At 34.5% G+C, this 22,539-nt stretch overlaps 1 protein-coding gene across 6 annotated transcripts in view; it reads right to left on the reverse strand.

The window, feature by feature from the left end:
• The window catches only part of RyR (Ryanodine receptor), a 130,121-nt gene that overhangs the window by 13,237 nt on the left and 94,345 nt on the right, over positions 1 to 22,539 (reverse strand). For all 6 annotated transcript variants that reach the window (XM_072306110.1, XM_072306112.1, XM_019045586.2 and 3 more), the window contains 19 exons: positions 22,050 to 22,262; positions 20,612 to 20,724; positions 19,177 to 19,270; positions 18,488 to 18,657; positions 17,135 to 17,219; positions 15,879 to 16,058; positions 15,295 to 15,371; positions 14,835 to 14,989; positions 9,283 to 9,371; positions 8,492 to 8,661; positions 7,960 to 8,105; positions 7,063 to 7,133; positions 6,383 to 6,448; positions 5,769 to 5,848; positions 4,287 to 4,448; positions 3,618 to 3,774; positions 2,595 to 2,800; positions 1,305 to 1,505; positions 214 to 399 (listed from right to left, as the gene is read on the reverse strand). In XM_072306110.1, coding sequence (XP_072162211.1) covers positions 214 to 399; positions 1,305 to 1,505; positions 2,595 to 2,800; positions 3,618 to 3,774; positions 4,287 to 4,448; positions 5,769 to 5,848; positions 6,383 to 6,448; positions 7,063 to 7,133; positions 7,960 to 8,105; positions 8,492 to 8,661; positions 9,283 to 9,371; positions 14,835 to 14,989; positions 15,295 to 15,371; positions 15,879 to 16,058; positions 17,135 to 17,219; positions 18,488 to 18,657; positions 19,177 to 19,270; positions 20,612 to 20,724; positions 22,050 to 22,262 — 2,621 coding nt within the window. The remainder of the gene's footprint in view (positions 1 to 213; positions 400 to 1,304; positions 1,506 to 2,594; positions 2,801 to 3,617; positions 3,775 to 4,286; positions 4,449 to 5,768; positions 5,849 to 6,382; positions 6,449 to 7,062; positions 7,134 to 7,959; positions 8,106 to 8,491; positions 8,662 to 9,282; positions 9,372 to 14,834; positions 14,990 to 15,294; positions 15,372 to 15,878; positions 16,059 to 17,134; positions 17,220 to 18,487; positions 18,658 to 19,176; positions 19,271 to 20,611; positions 20,725 to 22,049; positions 22,263 to 22,539) is intronic.

The raw sequence follows: 22,539 nt of genomic DNA on the forward strand, positions 1-22,539 counted from the left end.
AGCGTCAGAGCAAAATTTAAATAAAATTCCAAGGAACGTTTTTATAAGGTTTCAGCTTCATGAAACTTACTAGAAACTTAACTTGCTTGCATTTATTGAATCATTCTGTCACTGCGCTCAATTTAATACTGAAATGATTAAGTTTTAGGATACTGGGTAGATGAAAAATCAAACCATGAGTTTATTAATTATAGTATTAAACAAAAAACTTACTGAGCCCCATCTTCTTTAGATCCTTCTGATCCATGCATGATGAGTTGAGAGTCTTTGCCATCTTCAGGCGGAGGTAATGCAGGAAGTTTTCTCATAGAGCCCCACTTTTCTTCTTCTTTAATTTCCACGACTGGTTCCTCAACTTGAGGTCCTCTCATTAAACTCATTAATATTCGCCCGAAATACCTTGAAATATTTTGGACAAAAAATCAATAACATACATAACTGTCAATGATTTTCACAGAAGGGAATTTAGAGGGAGGAGACTGTACAAGTAATTGTGTCATGATAGTGTAATTGCGTCATGATAGTAAAATTTAATCCCTATGCTAAGAAAACTGAAATGATGGCACAAACGGTGAGACTTCTTAACTATGTATTCCGGTTTGCAAGGATTTGAAAAAATTTTGGTAACTTTGACAGCCTCATCTCCCTCTCAGAATTTTTTCGAGAAAAAATGATCAGCGGAAAATTTCAGCCAAATCGGTGCGTTCATAGAAGTCATGCATAGACTTCGAATTTTGCTGCGAAATTATTTAGTTTTAATTTAGAAAGGGGGAGAAGATAAGCTTTGTACCAGAATCACGTCATTGGTGAGAAAAGTTATCCTATGTTGTCTCCTATTCTTGTATAATTATTATCTTTAGAGATTTTAGGAAAAGAAAAATGTCACTTTGCATCAGGAAAGGAAAGGGGAAAGTTTTTCTTAAAGAAGAATCAGAGTGGTAGAAACTGCAATCAGGGCTTTCATGCTGCGCTGAAGTGGTCAGCAAGCTTCGTAAGTAAGATATTTGGGAAAAAATTGAAGATTTTACGACGATGGAATATTTAGTACATCAATGACCCCATTCAATTTACCCCAGGGCAGGGGCCATTTTGGCCAGAGTTGACTTTGACAAGCCAATAGTAATGTTGGCTGATTCTATCATTGACTACAACAGACTTGAAAAGCTCCTGTAAGATTATACGAAGCTATAGCTGTGCAAAAAGATACAAACTGACATTCTCATCCTTTGGACTGTGAGTTACTCCAAAATTATTTCAATGGATGAATTTTCAAGATATCATAAAACGCATAAAATAAAGCTTACCTGAATACAACCATGACACTGAAGCCAGAATAATAGAACAAATAGAAAATAAGCTTGAAGAAACCAATGACCATTTCCGGCACACTCATTTGTTGTAGTTCTCCCAATTTTTGTTTTATGTTTGATGGAGAGAGCATTGCAAAAAGGAAGAAGACTGTATCTTTCACGGCTTGTAAACCTCTTTTTATTGGATGTACATTCCTGAAAATTAAGCATGAGAAAGCATGAATGTAGTTTTTAACTAATAATTAAATGAATACATTTTTGAGAATTATGTCTATTAGCAGGCTTTAAAATTTCACAGTTCAAAAGATGAAAAAATACACCTCATTCATTTTTTAGAGCACTATGAGTTAGGGAATATTAATTCTGGAAGGATAAAGGTAAAGATAAAATGGTATTTTCTCTTTCTTCTGATTTTTCTTTTTGTGATTTTTCCATGACATGTCAGTACTTTTCAGCTGACAATCATTTAGTATTACTTAAAAATAAATCACTTTACATCACAACATCCACTTGTTATTGCACAGCTGTAGCAATATTATAGCATATTGCAGAGGTTCTTAGGAGAGTTCATGCAGAGAACATTTTTCATGGTAAAGCAGCAAAACCATGTGCCTCGGTTTGAGCCATTACTAGGATCCTGTCCTATTGTATTTTTTTACAGGATGAGAAATCATCATTATCACACAAAAGTTCATCTGTTTTTTTTTTTTTTTTTTTTTTTTTACCATTTCATAAGTTTTCGCTGATAATTTTGTAAAAAAGTAAGTGGCAATAATTTCATACAAAAATAGACAGTTTGAAACACTGCAACCAAAAAGGTATTTTCATAGTTTTCTTATCGCAACTCCTGTTCTTTACAGCATACAGCTAATATTACGAGAGCTCCTCTTTCACACAATCCTCTTTAATGCAATTTTTTTTTACCCAAAGTGTGTCTATTTGCTCAATTTAGAGCGATAGAGAAACAGAAAAATAAGATCGAACATTAAGGAGGTATCTAATCGCAATGAAGTGAATGTAAAAAGGTATTACCTACCTGACCGAAGTTGTTACTCTTGCATTTTTTTAATGAATTGTTTTATAACTGAATTTCTTTAATTCGTTTAACTTTTTTGAATGGTGAATGAATCTTAGTGATTCTCCACAATGCAGCTTAAAAATTGGCCATGTTATTCCATATTTTTCTGGGCATAATAAGAAAAGCATACATCTGATAGAAATTAGGTGTTATTGCTGCATTACAACTTTAAATTTTTTCTTGTATTTCTTTCAAAGAATACTTACTTTTCTTCATCTTCATCGGATAAATAACTGTAAGCGGCTTTCCTTGTTTTTCCACCACCCACTCCGCTGCCATCATCAACAGCCATTAGTCCACTAGCATGCTGCATCTCAAAAATGGCATCTTCACAAAAATTAACAAATGCCTCCAGTTTCTCTTTATCACCACCTTCTGTTACTATGGAGTAGAAAAATGCACGTTTTGATTCCTGCAAAAAGAAGGAGTTTTATGGTTTTAGGATCATTGAAATGTAACAAGTTCTAACGACCCATGATTAGGCAAAGTAGTTACTTTTAGTATAAATACATCAAACTGATCTTCATCTAGTATATTGGTATGTCTGCATAGCACTAGCACCCAGCTTAGGGTCATGGCAAGGTATACATATCGGCCTGAGCAAAACTAATTTTGCTGTAAAACAGATTTTATTACTAACAAATGCAATGCATCAGAAAACTTGTACTACAGTCATGTAAGCTACTTAGTCCTGATAGAATATCCTATACATTTTAATTATGCTCAGACCAATCCACACAGGTCAGTCATTGCGCAGCTATTTTGAAATCCACTCCACCGCCCGGCTCTAACTCGCAGCACTCAATGCTACGTCACAATGGGTGCTCCCATAAGAAATACATTGCAGGCACTCAATACTAGGTCACTGCGCAGTAGAGTACCAAAACTCGTCCTCGGGAATGACTGACCTGTGTGGATTGGTCTTAATTATGCTCTCTTGTAGATAAATAAAATTTTCTAAGAAAAGTGTTTTCTTCCCTGTGCAGAAACAGTTTGTTATGACTACTGTCATGATCACAACCAACTCGTGTGAGGGTGAGCGCACTTAACTTTTAGAGGAGCCTCGATCTTCATACAAAGAGGGCAAGAACTGAGGACAACACATGAATGGTGCTCATAACATCTTCAACCATAATTTTTTTTGATCTTTTCGAAATACTATAGACATGAGGACGAGCTAATAAAGAGTTTTTTTTTTTTTTTTTTTTTTTTTTCGTAAAATTACTTACCTTAATTTGTGGTTTTTCCCATTGCTCTATATTAGATTCTTTGATTTCAAAGTATACTCTTTCAATCTTTTTACTTCCACCTAATATTTCTATTCGACCCAGGAAAGGCTCAAAGTAATTTAAAACACTACCAGCAGTTTCTAAAAATCGAGCTAATCTGAAAACACGCAAAATAAAGGGAGTGAAACTAAATGATAACGTAAAAGATACTGAACATCAAATAGTGTATGATAGGTCTGACTAAAATAAATTCCTAGACTTTTTATATCATTTCAAGTTTTTATTGTCTATATTTTTGTTTTCCTGCTTACAACAAGTAAGAAAAGGCCAGCCACAAAATAATAAAAGATATTAAGACTCTGACAACTTTCAACCTTTTTTTAACTTCTATCCCTGCATTTGATATGAGAAAATTTCAAACCTGATGGTAAAATCATTTTAAGCAAAAAATTCAAATCATGATATGATACTAGTAATATGTAGTGTTATGAGATCTCACTGTCGAACGCCCCTGTATTTGAAGATGTCTCTATCATTTACAAAAGTGTCTTTGATTAAGGCTGACCCCTCACAGTTTTTTCAAGCATCCAATTGTTGTTGATAGATAAACGAGCGAGGGGATGTAAAATAGTTATGGCATCAGAGATTTAAATCAGTTATGGAAATTACCTAGGTTCATTGGGCATATGCTCTGATAAGTTTGTTAGAAGAACTGCAAGGTTAAAGCCAATTTCCTTGGCAGGCTCATGGAACCTATCAGTAAATCCAACATAGTCAATTTTACCATCATGATTTGTTTCACAGCAGGCCAGCATAAACTCGATCTCCTCCCTGGAAATTCGAAAAATAAAACAGTCATAAGATAAAGCATTCATTTTCAGCTTTACAAACATAAGCTATACATAGCAATCATAGCACTGATAAAAGAGAATCATGCATTTAAAGTGCTATTCACTTTTTCATATTTTTCTCACAGTTGAAATCTTCACCCTAAGACCCCTGTTCAGTCACTTCACAAACCCACTTCCATCAAATAAGATGAGCTCTGCTTCAATGCTGACGCACAGGATGGAAGAAACTCTGCACAGCTACGCTTACCATACCAGTTCCTACCCAAATTGCAGTAATTGCAATAAAGAGCGATTTGATCGGTTAATTATCGCGCTTATTTGGATGGCAATATATCGAGATATTATTGCATTAAAAATTGAGATATATGGCGATTAAATCGCAACATATTGCAATTTTTGGTTTGATAAATTTTTTTTTTTTTTTTTTATTTTATTACATATCGACTTCTTTATACAGAAATATGATACATTGTTATAGCATTAATTAGTAATTAGCTTTTATCGACTAAAAATATTTACAATTGTACAGTCTTTTTTCTAAATTGGATGCCCTGGGACGAGCATCGCCGAGCCTATAGGGAACGGTACAGTTCCCGGTCTCTGCGGTGTCCGACCCCGGGCAACCGGAACAGTGTTATACCCACCATGAAGTGATGAGCGCAAACCTAACCTTTATCAGTGAGATTAGATATTATACACTTTGTGCAGACAAAAATAGAAGATACTTAAAAGAATATAACACTAGACTTATCACTACAGTTTTAAGCCACCCTCAATTAATGGATTTTAAGATGTTGTATGGGGGTTAGGTTTGATAAAATCGTGATCAGTTTTTGTTGATAAAATCGATATTAAATCGCCATTTATCGTGATTTTTATTTCGAAAATATCGCGATAAATTGTTGGGCGATAAAAGCGCAATTTTATTGCAATAAGATCGAGGATATGAGATGTTGATGATCCTGGCGATTTTATCGCCGATAAAATCGCAATATATAGCGATTTTTCCATTGAGAAATGCTACTTGGGTATGATTGATTGAACAATTGTATGAGACTAAGGGGGGAAAAATTGCCCGGTAAGACAGAGAGCTAAGCAAAAGGGATGAGCAAGACCTCAGCAGAAGGGGATTAACAAAAGGGTGAAGCTGAAGCCTAATGGAAAGGAGGAAGAAGGATGAAACCTTTGCACTAAGTTTGCTATGACTATTCCTTACAGTAACAGATATTTTGTAGAAGGCTTGGAAATTGAATACTCGTATTGTGATCAAAGTTTTGCGAATAAAACTTAAAGAACTTACGGAGTGTAACTTTTTTGTTGTTCCATTTTTTCCTTGAAATCTTTCGGTAACACCCAGCCTTCATTGTTAGGGTCAATTTCCTAGAAAAAGGTGCAGAACAAAAAGTAACATTTATTAGGAGTACAGTTTTTGATACAGATACAAGAGAAAACCGAATAAAGTCAAAAATATTTTAATAAGATAACCTTGAAAAAACTTCCTAAAAAACCTTTGAAAGATACAATGAATTTCTTGACTGCCATTAAGGTCCATTTCACCAATGAATAGGGGTCTTCTTTTGCGACGCCACTTAAAAGGGCGGAGCAATCAATACGAGTGGTTTGACTTTTTGCCTGAGGACTCACTATCAAGGTGTCTTTTAGCTATGACTCTTGTAATCAGTTTGGAATCCAGCACCCAATGCACCCAAGACTTAGATAAAGAAAGTCGTGAAATTCGCCATCATTAATATTAAAATTGTATTAATCACTCGTTGAATTTCAAAGTCTGATGGTGTTGGACAAAATTCTATTTCTTTTTGTAGAGAGAGACGTAGTCTTACGCCGAAAAAGAGGGAAGAAAATAAACTAAAACTGCTACTTTAATAGGTCTTTGAAGAGTGAAAGAAAACTTACTAAGAAACTCGCTGAGCTGGTTAAGTCCTTTAACTTCAAGAACATATCAAAGTATTTCAAAATTAGCTGAAACACAATTGGGAGAGAATTAATGCAAGAGTTTAAAAAACAATAAAAAATAATTGAGAGTTAGTATGAAAGCAATATCTGAAAGTTTTGAGTTTAAAATAAAATTCAGAGACTCGAAAAGAGGGTAGTTCATACTGCAGGTTCCAACATCTTTGAGCCAGGTAGCATATTCATAGCTAGAGTAAAAATGCGCGACTTTGATTGCCACATTACAAATCTACACTTGTAATTTTTAAAAGGCAAACTAACAAACTGTTTACCTTAAAATTTTCTTTCTTCATTCAGAAACTTTCACGAAAAAATTTTAGAAATATTTTTCAGATTGTTTTCTCTTGAAAGAATGAGACATGCAGTTTTCGAATTTAGGCATCGATATCAGGCTGTCATTTCCACCAAAACTGCTTTTACAGACTATTTGGTTTGGTGGGAGGTCATCAAACCAAATTGGAGAATATATTAAAATTTGTAGATAGTTAAGCTGAGAAATTGACAAAAATTCCAACAAAATCAATACTAATTAACAAATCCTGCAGTAGTAGAACTGATTCACTTGATAAAAATTAATAAAAGGGGGGAAAATAGGAAAATAATTTATAATAATAACTTATTACCTCAACATTGGATGCAGATTCTACGAGAGTGTCCACCATTTGCTTACCAATTGTGCCATTCACTACATTACCTACAGGACATGATAAAACCAGTCAAAAATTAAAATGTTAAAAAGGATTATTTTAATGACTTTACTTTTTAAGAAAACAATTCCTGGGAGAATGATTGAAATTAAATTTTCAGATAATCTGAATGGATTTGTAACAATGGTTTACCCAATCTTTTTAGAAAGATGGTAAATAATTTTTTATGATCAAAATCTATGATATTTTTTTTATTTGTTGCTTTTACGGACAACTTGGGAAACCAAGTAAACTTAGGCAAGGGATAAGTATTATTAGAAAAATGAATAAGGTCAAAATATATGAACGAATCAGACATAGTACGCATTGATATTGGGTAAAACAGAAGATAGCGTAGGAATATTATCAAAACATGCCTTGGAAACTTAAAACACAGTCTGAATAAAATTTTGCCGAAGAGGTAAGCAATTTTTTCTAAACCGTTGCATTGAGTTCAATTAGAAATCTCAACTTAAGAGCTCTTAGGTTTCTTTAACCACATCTAAAGGGAGAAAAGAGAGGTCAAAGGATAAAAAAATAAACAGGTATGAAAATAATTATACCAAAGCCAAACTTGAAAAGGCGAGAAGCCTACCTTAATTATGAGTAGAATTCAGATTTGTTTCTACCAATAAACAAAAGTCTTTGGCAAGTAAGAAACTCCAAACTTATAAAAATGTAAAATGAGAAGAACGGGATGGCTTGAAGCTTGGTAAGAAAAAAAAAATGTTCAAAATAACAGTGCTGATTTTGACATTTCATTTTTGGGTGACATGTATTCTGTCTCATTTTATTTTAGGCCAAGGTACACTTTTTTATGAACAAAGAACGTACCTTCTAACATGGAAAGCATCATGGTAATCATGTCTTTTTGTAAATTAAGAAGTTCTTTAAGGAGATCCACTTGACTGGAATGTTTTGATAGTTTGTCTTGCATATGAGAGAATAAGAATAAGAATCCACCCACAGCATCCCACAGTCTGAAAAATGACAAGGAAACATTTAATATTACAGGTTCAGAGTTAAATTAGGAAGCAGAGTTAAGAACATATACCTACTAACATTTATCTAGGTCGCTAAGTCACCCCACTCAGGGTTTGACTCATGCACGTCTTTCAAAGTGTCAGACCTATCCAACGCTAACATTTTTAATGATTAAATGTGCACAATACTAAACAAGCTCCTGATAATGAAAAAATTATCCTGTTCAAGAGGTATCTTTACCAAACTATAGGTAACTGAACCTGGAAATAAAATATAAAAAGTTACTTGAGAGAGGCTTCGAAAAATAAAAATTTCCAGGGGGAAATTTACCCGGTATAGATCTTTGCTTACAAGAGGTAACGATTTTCTACTAGGAACAAACCTTGAGTGAGCAAGGGCCTGTTGATTCTGTGTACATGGACCCTGAATGACTTCAGAGAGGGTGTTAAAAACTTGACTAGCAACACCAATGGCTTTGAAAAAATTGGCTTTACCCGCAGGATCAATTAACTCTTTGCTAGAATAATGCCAGTAGAAGTCCATGATAGATTCCTAAGAGAAAGACAATAAAACGAATGTAAAAATTTGAGATACACAGATAGACATAAAAAACACTTTCATCATTGTAAATAACAAGCAATAATTTCTTTCCACTAGGTATGAAAACTTTATTTTTAACTGCAGATAATCGCACAATTAAAGCAGGAATAATGAAACTTTATCAAGGTGAAAAAATAACATTATTTCGATCTTTACAACCAGTTTTGCTATTTATGACATTTTTTTAGATGAAGATTAGGACGGACAATTGTACAACACTATTATTGCGTTGACTCCGTCCTCCTAAATGGAATCCAAATATTACTGTGATTTTTCTGATAATCTTCAACATGAGTGCTCCAAAAAATCCAATTTTTAAAAATCAGATTAAGTTTAAAAGGTCAAATGGAACGAATGGTAATCCAAATTTTACGATTCAGCTATAATTTTGAAGACCTTAATGGATTAGCACCGGTGCATTGAGAGTGAAATTCCTCAATAGCTTCTTGTTGACAAATCTGACTTAGATTTTTTTTTTTTTTTTGCTAAAATCCTCTTTCAATATGAAGTTAGGTCTGCATTTCAGATATTTTTTCACAAAAAAAGGAAACACGTTGAAAACAATGAAATTACCTGTAGCCTAAGCAGGTAATCAACTGTGCAAATGACAACATTCACAGTTGTTGTATTACCAGCTTGAGTCCTAAGATAATTCTGCCATTCTGTAAAAGAAAAAACACAGTTGACATGAAAAATACTTTTAAGCAACTGAAAGACTTAAAAGCAAACACAGAGCCAATTTTTCATTTGTTTTCTTAATAGGAAAGTTGTTGTCATATGTACTTCGGACTGAGACAGAATTTTTCTGTTGTAAAATCAAGTGTTGATGGGCCCTCCATTGACTTAGTAAGATCCTTTTTTTTGTTCTTAAACCCTTCCCTCCTCCCTCATCCTAGGGCACCTGTGATGCATCCTCTCCTGTGCGTTTCCTCTGCGTTTCTCCTGCGCATTTTCAATGCTCAATCAGCTTTTCATTTTGGCTAAAACCATACGGAAGTTATAGTATCTACGATATGCGGACAAACATAAAAATCAATAAAAGCTAAGACAGGCAGTGAGGAAACTTTTTATTTCTACAAATACATAATATCGAATACCGATGATAAAACAGATGATATAGCCACACCAGTATCAGTTGAAACATCGAATCAGACTCACCCTGAAATTTCAGTCAAGGAAATATTGGAAAAGGCTGAGGTGGTGATCAAAGAGGGTATTTCCATCACTCACAATGATACGAAAGCCATAAATCAGGTGCAAGGCCTTAAAAGCACGATTGAAGGACTTGTTAACATCGTTAAAAAAGAGGAAGAAAAAAAAGAAGAACAAAAAAAAATAATTGATGACCTTCAAAATAGATTGCTCGCGCTTGAAAAAAAGGAGCAAAGACATTCTGAAACTCGGAGAGAAATCCCCCAGCCTCAAGCAACCTACTCAGGGAAGTACGCAATTCTTAGCAATGATGGAGAAAACAACGAGGATGATCCAATGGACGATGAAGACCCAGAAGATCAAATCGTGGAAGAAGAAACTGACTGGATACTTTGCAAGCAGAAGAGGAAGAGAAACGAAGGAAGTGACTCATCCCCACAAACAACTCAGGCTAAGAAAGGAAGGAAAGCGGATACAGCGCGGTCCGGAAGCAGAGGAGGTGCCGAGAAAGTCGCCACATCTAGTAAAAACACCAATGGTTCGTTCAATAGCTCTAATGATAAAGATAAAAACAAAGGTACTAAAAATACTGAAAATAAAAAGGAAAATGAGGTGAGCAAGAAGCTAGTTCCTCCTCCATTTAAGGTTACCCAATTAAAATCAATCAGCGAGGTTAAAAAATTTGTTGAAAACATCGATTCTGATAAGTATAAATTAACAGCATTAGTTGGCAACGTCTGGAAAATTAATACTGCAGACCACGAAACTTATAGATTAGTTAGAGAAAACCTTGAAAAACATAATGCTAAATGGTACACATTTTCAGACAAACATCTTCGTCCAAAGGTTTTTGTAGCTAAGGGGATGCATTCTACCACTGATCTAGATGAAATTACAGAGGATCTTACATCCAAAGGTTTTAATATTGTTAAAGTTGTTAATTTGCTAAGCAAAAAAGACGAAAATGGGAAGAGGAAAGGTCTTCCATTACATCAAATCATATTCGATAACAAAGATGATACTAAGAAAATCTTTGAAATTAAATTTATAGCACATCAGAAAGTAGAAATCAAAAATGTTAAGCACAATCCGGCAAGGATTCCTCAGTGCCACCGTTGCCAGGGGTTTTTGCATACTCAAGCATTTTGTCATAAAGATCCTAAGTGTGTTAAATGTAGTGGACCTCATTTGAGTTTCTTATGCGCTGAGAAGAAAGTGGATAGTCCAAAATGTGTGAACTGTGGTCAAAACCACACAGCAAATTATTCCGGTTGCGAGATCGCTAAGTTTTTCAAAGAACGTAGGCTGGCAGATTTAAACAAGAAAAAACAAAAAAATAGTGGTAAAGAAAATTCAGGAAATAAATTAAGTCAGAGACCAGTCAGCAAAAATGTATCTTTTGCTAGAATGGCTAGCGATGGTAAATCCAACGATAAAGAAAATTCCGAGAGTCTGATGGAGAAAATACTTAATTTCTTAAATGAACAAGCAACTATTAATGCTCAAATTCTTTCTAGGCTTGATGCTCTAGAGGGAATACTTCTTGGCAACGATGGCACATAGGGTGCCTCATAGCAGAAGGCCAGGACCTCCTTCGAATAGTTTCAAAAGAATTCCTGGTAGTCACTTTGACAGGGATAAAATCCCCACTTACGTTGAGTCTAATTTAAATTGTATTGAAACAATTAAATTTGATAAGATTAGAATTGTAGCATGGAATGCTAACGGACTGACGGCAGAGAGGAAACTAAAATTATCAAATTACATAGATTTTTACCAAATTGATGTGGTGTTGTTGTCAGAGACTCACTTTTCCGACACTAGTCACTTTAAGAAGCGTGAATTTAATGTCCACTGGGTTAATCACCCTTCTGATAATGCTCGCGGGGGAGTCGCTATCATGGTCAGAAAAGAATTTCAATACTTTATATGCAATGAAACTAAATCTGAAGCGATTCAATCGATAGCAGTTACTATGAAAACAGAAGTAGGGGATATAACAATTGCTTCCATTTATTGTCCTCCTGGACCTAAGATTAAACATAATGATTTTTCGGAATTCCTAAAAACTCTGGGGAACAGATTCATTGCTGGCGGGGACTGGAATGCTAAACATATAAGATGGGGTTCTAGAACCACCCTAACAAGAGGAAGAGCGTTGAATTCTGCAGTAAGAAGCATTAATGGAGACTATGTCTCTTTTGGGAGTCCCACACATTGGCCGACTGACCCAACAAAAAAACCAGATGTAATAGATTTTTTTGTAGTTAAAAATATTGCTATGAACTCAATAGATTGTGGTGAAACCGATATAACTAAGGAATTAGACTCTGATCACTCTCCCATTAATATGGACATGTATAATTCAGCTATTTTAAAAGAGGTAACCACTTCAATAACAAATAAAAAAACGGATTGGAAAGCATTTAGAGAAGAACTAAATTCAATTGTTACGTTAAAAAATCCTATAGATACACAACAGCAAATTGAAGACGAAGTCGCACTTATCACTGAGCAGATCATTACAGCAGCAAAAAGAAATACTCCAATTGTTAGACGAACGAAATTAGCCCCTAAAGTTCCTCATGAACTTCTGGAAATAATTAGCGAGGCCAGGAAGGTTAGGAAATTATGGATGAAAGAAAGAACTAATGCACTAAAAAATAAATTAAATAGACTAAATAGAGAGGTCTCAAAAATGAGCTGGTTTTTTAAAAATAAAGAAACTGAAAATTTTCTGAAACACTTAACACCTACGGCCCCTACTGATTATTCCCTCTGGAAGGCGACAAAGTACCTTAAAAATCAGATTTTTTATTCACCGCCCATATTAGATAAACATAATGTTAAAGTAAAAGACGATGAAGGGAAAGCTAAAGTTTTCGCTGATCATTTGGAAAGTATATTCACTCCTAGGAAAAGTCTTAAGGACGAATGCGATCTTGCTGACAAATTGCTAGAAATAGAAGAGCGAGACAATTTGGAAGTTCCTAAAATTACAAAAACAGAATTATTTGATCTAATTAAATATAAAGTTAAATTAAAAAAAGCCCCGGGCGCTGATGGGATCACTGGTGAGATTCTAAAACAGCTCCCAATGAGAGTGATTGCCAAACTAGCCGAAATTTTTAATGCAATTATTACAATAGGATATGTGCCAGAATCCTGGAAGACTGCGGAAGTAATTGTTATCCCGAAACCAAATAAACCCATGGAAAAGGTAGATTCCTACAGGCCGATTTCATTATTGTCAGTGGTAAGTAAACTATTTGAAAGGGCTTACTTAAAAAGACTATTGCCAATTTTAGAAGAAAGAAAGATAATACCAAATCACCAATTCGGTTTCAGGGCGTCACATTCTACCATAGAACAAGTGCACAGAGTTGTGAGTCTTATAGAGAGAACATTGGAAAATAAAGAAGTATGTTCGATGATTTTTTTAGATATTTCAGCAGCTTTTGATAAAGTCTGGCATCTGGGTCTTCTCTTCAAAATACGAATTTTTTTACCATTTAATCATTATAAGCTAATCAAATCTTACCTGGAGAACAGAAAATTTAGAGTTAGATTTAATAATTGTTATTCAACATATAGAAGAATAAAGGCAGGAGTACCGCAAGGATCATGCCTGGGCCCATATTTATACAATATCTTCACTAGCGACATCCCAAAACCGAAGAGGGGCTTTATCGGCACTTTTGCAGATGATACTGCCTTAGCAGAAAGAGACAAAGACATATTTATCTCTAATCATAGATTACAAAAAGCTATCGATGAAATGGTTGAGTGGGTTTCTGACAATGGCGCCACGCTCAACGCATGTAAATCTGCTCATACTGTTTTTACAAATAGGAAAATACCACAATTACCAGTTCTCATAGAAGATGAACAAGTTCCTTACGTTACAAGCGCTAGATATTTAGGAGTTTATTTAGACTCTAGACTTACTTTTAAAGATCACATCAGAATCAAGGTGAAAGAATTAAATAAAAAGTATAAAAAAATGTATTGGTTGTTAGGCAAAAGATCAAAATTGTCAAAGAAAAACAAAATTTTGCTGTATAATCAAATATTAAAACCTATATGGCAGTATGCTTCACAACTATGGGGTTGTGCAAGCAAATCTAATATAAATAAGGTAGAAAGATTCCAGTCGAAGGTTCTACGAGAAATTATTGGAGTACCATGGTTCGTAAGGAACGAAGACATAAGGAGAGAATTAGAGGTACCCACGGTTAGACAAGTAATTGCTGAGACAACGAAGAGATATGAATGTCGTATTGAAAAGCATATCAATGTAGAGGCTTTAAACCTTTTAGATAGTACAATACCTGTGAAAAGGTTAAAAAGGTGGGAGACCTTTGAACTCCCATCAAGATTTAAGTAGTCTGTAAGGTATGAGTGAGAGTGTGAATGGAGTGTGAATGAGGGTGAAAGGAAGAATGCAAAACCATTAAACTAAAAACCTTTATGTTATAATACATTTAAGAAAGAAGGCAGAGAATTTACAATTCCTGTTCTTTTAGATAATCATAGTATTATCTAACGTTAACATATAAAATTAATGCAGTTTGTTAAGTTTTAGTTTTAAGCCACGTAGATAGATACAAGAAACACTTGTAGTAGTTACGATATATTTAAATAAAATTTCTTTAAAAAAAAAAAAAAAAAAAAAATAATCATAATGATTTATTATAAGTAGAACTAAATTTGACAACTGCTTTAAGGTCATAACTCATAGGAGAGGCTCTGGACAAAAGGCTTTATTGCAGATATTTTATTTTAACAGTTTTCATCTTTGGCAAATATTCCTTGAAATTTTATAAGGAGAGATACAGCTCAGGACCATTTATCCAGAAAAGCATTGATTCAGGCACTTGTTTTTGTGAAGAAAGGTTGGACCATCTCAATGAAAAAAGTCACTTGTGGAAAAAGTAATATTCTAAGGGGTTTTGCATGTAAAATATACATACCTAAATTATGTCCCTCACAAGTCAGCTGGATAAATCTGAAAAGTGTGCATGTAAATTCAGCATCGTGCATATTTTTTTCACCGGCTGCTCCTTCCAGCCCAACTCCTAGACCCTCTGCTTTAGTGTTTCGTTCAAAAGCATCAAGATCAAGAACACTGTAAAAATAGAGCAGTCTCATAAGGGACAGAACAATCATGGATAAATCTGATTCAAAATCTTTTACAACAGTTTTTTTTTAACTAATTTGGAATGACCTAAATGTTGGTCTCACAAAAACATAGATCAAAGAATTGAACTTTCTATGGTCAGTATAATAGTTCATAAATAACTATCATGTGGCAGCTTAGAATCATGAATATAGTTTGGAAAATCAATTTTTGAGCAACAGAAACTTTTAAAATCCCTAGAAGTAGAAAATTTAACGTCATTGGTAAGCATAAAGGAGGAAGTTTTCAGTTACCTGCACGAGTTCATTAGCCCAGCTATAGATGTGAAGAATCCTACATCCTTCTTTTCTTTTAGATGATTCAACATTCCCTAAGAACAAAAAGTAAAGAAGAAAAAATATAAGAATAACATAAGGCAAAAATGCAAATTTTTAATGGTTAGTACAAAAGAAATACAATGAGGAGCCTTTTTGAAATGCTGCTGCAATTTTAACAGTTTTGGCGGACAGCTATCTTCCGCAAGCTGATTGCTCAAATAGAATGAAACATGAACTGAATTTTCCATGAGAAATGTTAATTTGTTAAACCGATCTCGATACAAATTGCTCATTGATTGATAGCTTTCTTCAAACTTGTTAAATTACCTAGGTGAAAAGTCCTGGGCACTTGATCAATCAATCTGTCAATATAAATGACATCATGACTGGGCCATTTTTGTCAACATTTAGTCAGCTACTGAAAATTTAGAGCTGGTCATTTCATCAAATTTTGTTGATTTTGATGAGTATATTGACCAAAACCAATGTGCCTAACGTACATTGCAAAATATTTGTGATGTCATCATGAAATTTCAGCCACCAATAAAAAATTTACTTACCATTTGAATATCAGAATTACCACCTCTTAGAACAGCAATTCCTAATTGTAAGGTTTTCATCACCATTTCACTGGGCACACCTTTGCAGGCCGAGATATGCAATAGTACCATTTCTGCTACTCCGCGATCTGCAAGTCTAGACTGGTTAAACAGCAGTTTCTGTTTTTCCATCTCTTGTTCCTGTGTCCGCAAAAATCAGACACATTATGTGCAAACTTCAAGTAATACATTTGGGTGCAGTTTACCTCAATAAATTTAGATTATGAATTTTGTAAACTGCAAAGAAAACGGCAAAAAAATGTTTTTGTGCAAAACTATGTAAAGAAAAAATGATATAACGATCCTAGCGGAGATAGGGGAAATTTCTGGTTGTTGGCACCAAAATTCCAAACAAATTTTCTCATTTTTCTGATACTTTACATTCCTCTATGAATCCCAGTGGTTTTCAATTTTTTCAGGTCCCTAGTACCATTTCCAAAACATCATTTGGTGTAACATGGACTTTCCAGAACTTTGAAATAATTTTCTCATCAGATCATGCCTAAGTATGCTTGCTGGAACGGCTTTTTGCCCATTTTTGGAAGATTCTCATGACCTTCCTTAAAGTAAAGACAGAGTAAAGGTAGACTGTGCAGTGTTGCTGGTGGGTTCTAATCCAAAACGCACCTATGGTTCAATTCCTGGTTGTTCATGTAACGGGGTGTCCCCCTACCCCTTCACTTTTCAAAAATTTAGCTCACCGAGTAGCGCTAGAGGTCACGTGGCGGCTATTAGCACTACTCAGCCCCCCACCTCTTTTCTTATTCTATCCTTGAGTTTGTGTTTGGGTCAGTTGTTCTCTTGTCGTCCTCGTACTAACAGCCGGTTACCATTTTCTTTAAAATGTGAGTGAAAACCTAGTATTGCCCTGACGGTGGCTAAACCCATCAAACTTCAGTCTTTTGTCCCCTTTGTGTGTTTATTGCATTTATTGTGTCACTTGCTAGCCTTGTCTTGTTCGCCTCTTCGCCAACCGAATTTCCAGTGTTCAGACTTTCATTTCCCGAAACCCTTGTTTTTTAATGAGCTCTCCTCCCTGCTGGGAGAGGAAATGTTTCATTCATTACTAATGCTGTGCCAATGTTAGGATATTTTTGTAAATGCTAACTGAGCAACAAGGAGCACTTCCCTTTCATTAACGTACATATTTAATTTCAAAGAAGATTGATGCGACAATATATAGACTAAAATCGATTAATTAAAGGCTGAAAACATACATGGATAGAGGTGCCGCCTTCTTCACCTTCAGCTGCTTCTTCGCCCTCTTCTTCACCTCCTTCTTCTTCCTCCTCACCGCACGATCTGGAAAAAAATTAAAGACATTGCAATTATTTGATTTCTTCAAGAGAGGAAGAGTTTCTCAATTGATTTGCAAAAGGAAATTTTCCCATTTATATTGTTACTTAAAAGTTGGTCAAACCTAATTTACTTTTATTTTTTTAAACAATATTTAACATTTTATTTTTTTATTCTTTTAACTACCTTGTTCTCGCCGGATACTTAAAGAGCACAAACCAAAATAATAAACTGAAAAACGTACACTGCTGGAAATTTTTTCCAGTAGAACATCTAACTTTTTTCTGAGTAATAAGGTAATTATTCACTTTATGTTAAATTTCCAAGCTTAAAACTAGATTCCAATAAGATACAGAGGCCTATGAACCTTGTTCTTATCTTTTTTTGCGCTCATAGAGCGCTTAATAAATTTGTTTTAATGTGAAACATAAATTGACACAAAATTATCTCTTCTAGAGATGGAAAAGGAAAAGTACTGAAGTTGACACTTTATCTGCCAAAGTAAATATACATAAACTTCCGAGTCATGGAAAATTTTAGTCTAAATTATGAAGATTTTGGTATTAACAAACGAAGAAGCATCGAAAAATTTCATGATGACGCTATCAACAGGTGTCTTAAGGACAATTGAATCGACGTATGCGAAAACGTCAGTTGTCCAATACAGGATTTCATAATTGCGGTGAGTTTCTTTTGTCCCATGACACTGATGAATGGGATCAATCTCTTTTCTAAACGTTTAATTACACTTGGGGGATTACTTATAAAATTGTTCTACATTCCTAACGTCTTGAACCATCTTGTGTCGTTAAGTTACAACGAAATTGTCCACTCAAATTCTGAAACACTGTCTTGGACATCGGACGTTTTTGCATACGTCGATTCAATTAACAACAAGTTCATGTAACAATTGTCCCAATGACATCATCAGTGGGTGTAACAACGCTTGATGAAGTCATCAAAGAACGTCCCGAAGATGTCATTGGCCAGAAGCTGCCAAAAACAGCCAAACGTAATCCGGAAGCAACAAGTGATTGCTAGCTTCAGAGGGAGAGCGAAAGTACCAGGTAAAGAAAGAAATTGACTTTTTCAACAAATTAGATTAGAGTTATTTTTCCATTGTTGCCAATTTTCAGAGAAAATATTTCCAAAATGTTAAAAATAACACCACTCAGAATAAAATGTCTGTTAAGGGCTTTTTTGCTAGGGCTTTTGATTCCATTTTGATGCTTCTTTCACCCCTAGTTCAGCTACACAATGTAGGAAAAACTCACTTGGCAATAATTTCGGCATAGGACATGTAGAGAGGGTCTTCTTGAAGAGCGCCACTTCGCTCTGTCATAGCTCCTCTGCAGAATGTGGTTACCAGTTGAGTTAAAGGGTCTGGTTTTCCCTCATTTTCTTCTTTGTCTTGTTTTTTCAACTCCGCCTCTTCAAATGATTGCTGAAAAAAGGAAGAATTGTGGGGAATACAATTTAAAGCCTTGGAGTAACCTTGGACCACCAACAGAATCAACGAATCCAATCGGAAAGCAGTAGAATTTTAAAAAAAGTGACAACCTGTTACTTTATTTACTATCTATAAAAAACAAATGTAAGAATTTAGTTCAATTATAGAAGGTCTACGCGGTAGGTGTAGTTCATTTTTATTATCACAGCCTTCGATGGAGATTGAGTTGGGGTTTGGTCTAAACTTTTATTTAAAAAAATGGTCTATGGTCTATAGACAATTATTGCTAGAAAGACCATTAAAGTCATAATAAAAACCTCTAGCGGTCACTTTAGGAGGGATTTTATTATTTGTGTGCGGTATAACCTCTTTAAATATATAAAAAACATTTTCACTTCAAAGGTAGAAACAAGCGTATTTGTAAGACAGAAAATGGCATTTACGTTTATGTTGGACAAATTGAGCTACGTTCGTCCCTTATTAGTCAACTATACGAAGATGTAAATAACTTACTGTGAGATCTTCTATCATGACTTCTTGACCAACATTTTCATCTTGAAGCCACAATTCTCTGTATGTTCTCCCAAAAATATTTACAGCTCGATGCCTGGAAAGATAAGATTGTGATATTATAGGGGCAGTTTTCAAACCAAGATAATTGGTGGCCAAGATAAGTACTGCTTACAGCTGATGACTCAGTTTTTTTTAAATTGAATAATTGTACATATTTTACAAATATTGGTGATAGGTTTTAAAATTTTCCACAAACAAAATTTCTCGGAGGCTGCAGAGAGTGAAATACAGACTGGAACACAGACATTCTTCAGGTGCGTTTTAGATTCAATAAAATTTTTCCCTAAATCTACAAATAGTGAGACGCAAATTATTTCTTTTATAAATTATAAATAGTGTTTTAAATGTACAAAATGGACACAATTTTTAATTGAGAAGATAATATCTGTCAATTAAATAGTCATTTTATGATACATTTTGGATTTTTCTGATTTGAATTTGACTTCGGATAATATTAAATAGTCTGCTGATTTAGTCTCCTATTAGAGCGACAGATTCCTGTGGTTTTAAAATTTTTTCCTGATTTTTCAAGGGCATGAAAATACTTTGGACAAGAGAACTGTCCATGCTGGGACCCTTGAAATTGAAAAAATGCAAAACTTGAGAGTATTGGGGCAGAAACGATACTGCTAATCAACAATGGAGATCTCATAAATTTTGCAGAGGATCTTATGATATCAATACTATCTTATGTTATATTTTTGAGGCTTTCTCTTAATTATTCTTCCACACGCCAAATTTCCTACTGACGTATTCTTCAATGAGTTTAAATTGTTTAAGACCTACTTCATTCAGTTAGTTCTTTCAAGGTTTTTAGAGCAAGAAAATGTTAATTTTGAAAATAATCACTCAACAGCACAAAGGAAAACATGTAAGAAGATGAATATTTAAACATGGAAGATCAAAATTTTAAACATTTTTCATGAAAAGTTTGGGACCAAATCTGATTGCTTTGAATGCTCAAAACTCACGAGGCATAGTTGTTCCATACCTTGGCAAGTTGTAAAGGGGAACAGCTCTCAAACAGGCAACAGCAGCTCGAATCCTAGCAGCAGTAAGCAGCCTCTTCCATCCTTTAGGCTGGGTTTTATACTTATGCGCATGCTATTATAAAAAACGCACAAAATCACACGTATGTTAGTTGTTCAAAATTGAATAAAAGTGCAGAGCAAAAAATGTTAAATCAATCGCAACTATGAGAACAAAGTTCATGCAAGAGATGAGATGGAGCATCATCATATGTTTTTGACTAACTACGGAATGATAAGATGAATTTTTTATGATTAATTAGGGGACATTTAAAAAAAACAAATTCAAAATAAAAAATGTGTTGAACAGGAAAAATGAGAACAAGCCAGAAAATAATTATGCAGACCTTGGCAAAGCATGGAGCGAGAGTTGTCGGAAACAGGCGATGACAGCTCTTTTACGTTGGGTGGAAACAACAGAACGATAAACAGCCTTACTCTGAAGTTGTGGATGATCAATCTAAAAAACAATCACAAATGCGAACGTTGCTAAAATAGTCAAAAAGAAGCTTAGAGTACTGAAGAACTAAAATTCAAAAAACAAAATTGAAGAGGAATATGTATCTGACAAATGAGGCATGACAAGCAGTTCTAATTGGGACTGAAGGGAGCAGTAATTATTATGGAAAGTAAAAAGTTTTCAATGAGACTTTTCATAGGGTTCTATCAAAGCAGCAATTTTGAGTGAGTTAAGATAAAAAATTTTCAGACATACTTCCTAATTTGCATTTTTTTCAAGAAGCGAAGATTGAGTACAAGTAATTTTAAACCGTTATAATATTTGCAAAAAATTAACGAATGGAAACAGTTTGGGCTAATTATAATTTATTTTGGTACTTTAGGTTTCGCCAAGGGAAATTGCCTTGATTACCTTTACATAAGTGTCGAGGAATTTTGCACAAAGTAACCTCTTATGATGCAGGATAAACTTTCCACAACTCAAAATTCACTCACATTTTTCAGTAGAAACACACGCAGGGTTTAGAATGACAAATGCTAATTTGATGGGAAAATGATTCAAAAGAGGTTGCGCACTGTCTGAGATGCCACCCATGATCATTTTTTAAGGACACACTAAAGGCACGAATGAAAAATCAACAAAATTCATCACAATTGGTGTATTCAGAATTCTTCCGCAGGGTGCCCTAATAATCAGTTTGGTTGTAGGTGCCAAATCCCCCATGAATAAGACACTTATATTTTGCCTTATTTGCACAGCCCCAGAAACTTTTTGTTTGGTTCAAGTCAAGGATTCTTTCATAGCTTTGAAAAACGAGGATTAAAAAAATGATAAATTTTAAACACAAGGAACTTAAAAAATGTTGACTCCAGAAGTTATTTTTTGTGATATTCATACCAATAACAGAAAAGACAAAAAAGCAGAGCATACTGAAAAGAAGGTGCAGGGTTCAAGTCCGGTGCATAAGCAACCTTAAAGTATAAGACTGCAAAGGGTTAAAAGCTGTGAAAAGTAACGCCATTATTTTGATTCAACAAAATATTTTAAGACTTCCGACTTTTAAGGAAGAGGGTGAGGAAAGTTGGAAAGCATTCATGGAAATGTGTTTAGCTGATATAAGTTGTAATTATTTTAGGACATCCCTGATATTAACTAATCTTTGCTGAAAGTTTGGTGGATGAGGTTTTAGATCTTAGATTTCAGACTTTGTTGAGTCAAAAGATGCAAGACATAGTTTTGTTCCAACAACAGAACTAATGAGACTAGCAAGGGAAAAGAGATACGGAGGCAAGATTATTTTTTTGAAGAAATAAAAAATTCCAAACCATATGAAGTCCGTATAGAACTTTAGCCATAGCAACAATACGATCCACAACTTCATCAATTTGCTGGGGTTTCGCGACTTCACCTCCATCCTTCTTGCTCCCTAATTTGGAATATAGGTAATGCTGCCATGACATCTCATCTGCTGGGTCAATTTTGTCAGGTAAAGTGAGCTGTGTTTTCACAAAGTCCATTATTTCATACTCCTGCATTTTCTGTTCAGGAAAAAAAGAAAAAACAAACAATCATTATTCACGAGATAATTTGTAAAGTTAACAGAATCAATTTAGGCTCTACAACACTAAATGGCACTGAAGAAGAGTATATTTTATTTAACTGGTAAAGATTAATAGAGAATTTGCAGGTGTCTTAAATTTTGTGAATTTCATCTTTAAAATGATACTACTAGGAAAACTGAGTACGAGGATATCCTTGGTCTCTAGATTGAACAATAATTGGAGAAAATATGACAATATAACTTAATCTGCTAAA

This window comes from Bemisia tabaci, chromosome 1 (genome assembly GCF_918797505.1).
Source record: "Bemisia tabaci chromosome 1, PGI_BMITA_v3".
Lineage (NCBI taxonomy): Eukaryota > Metazoa > Arthropoda > Insecta > Hemiptera > Aleyrodidae > Bemisia > Bemisia tabaci.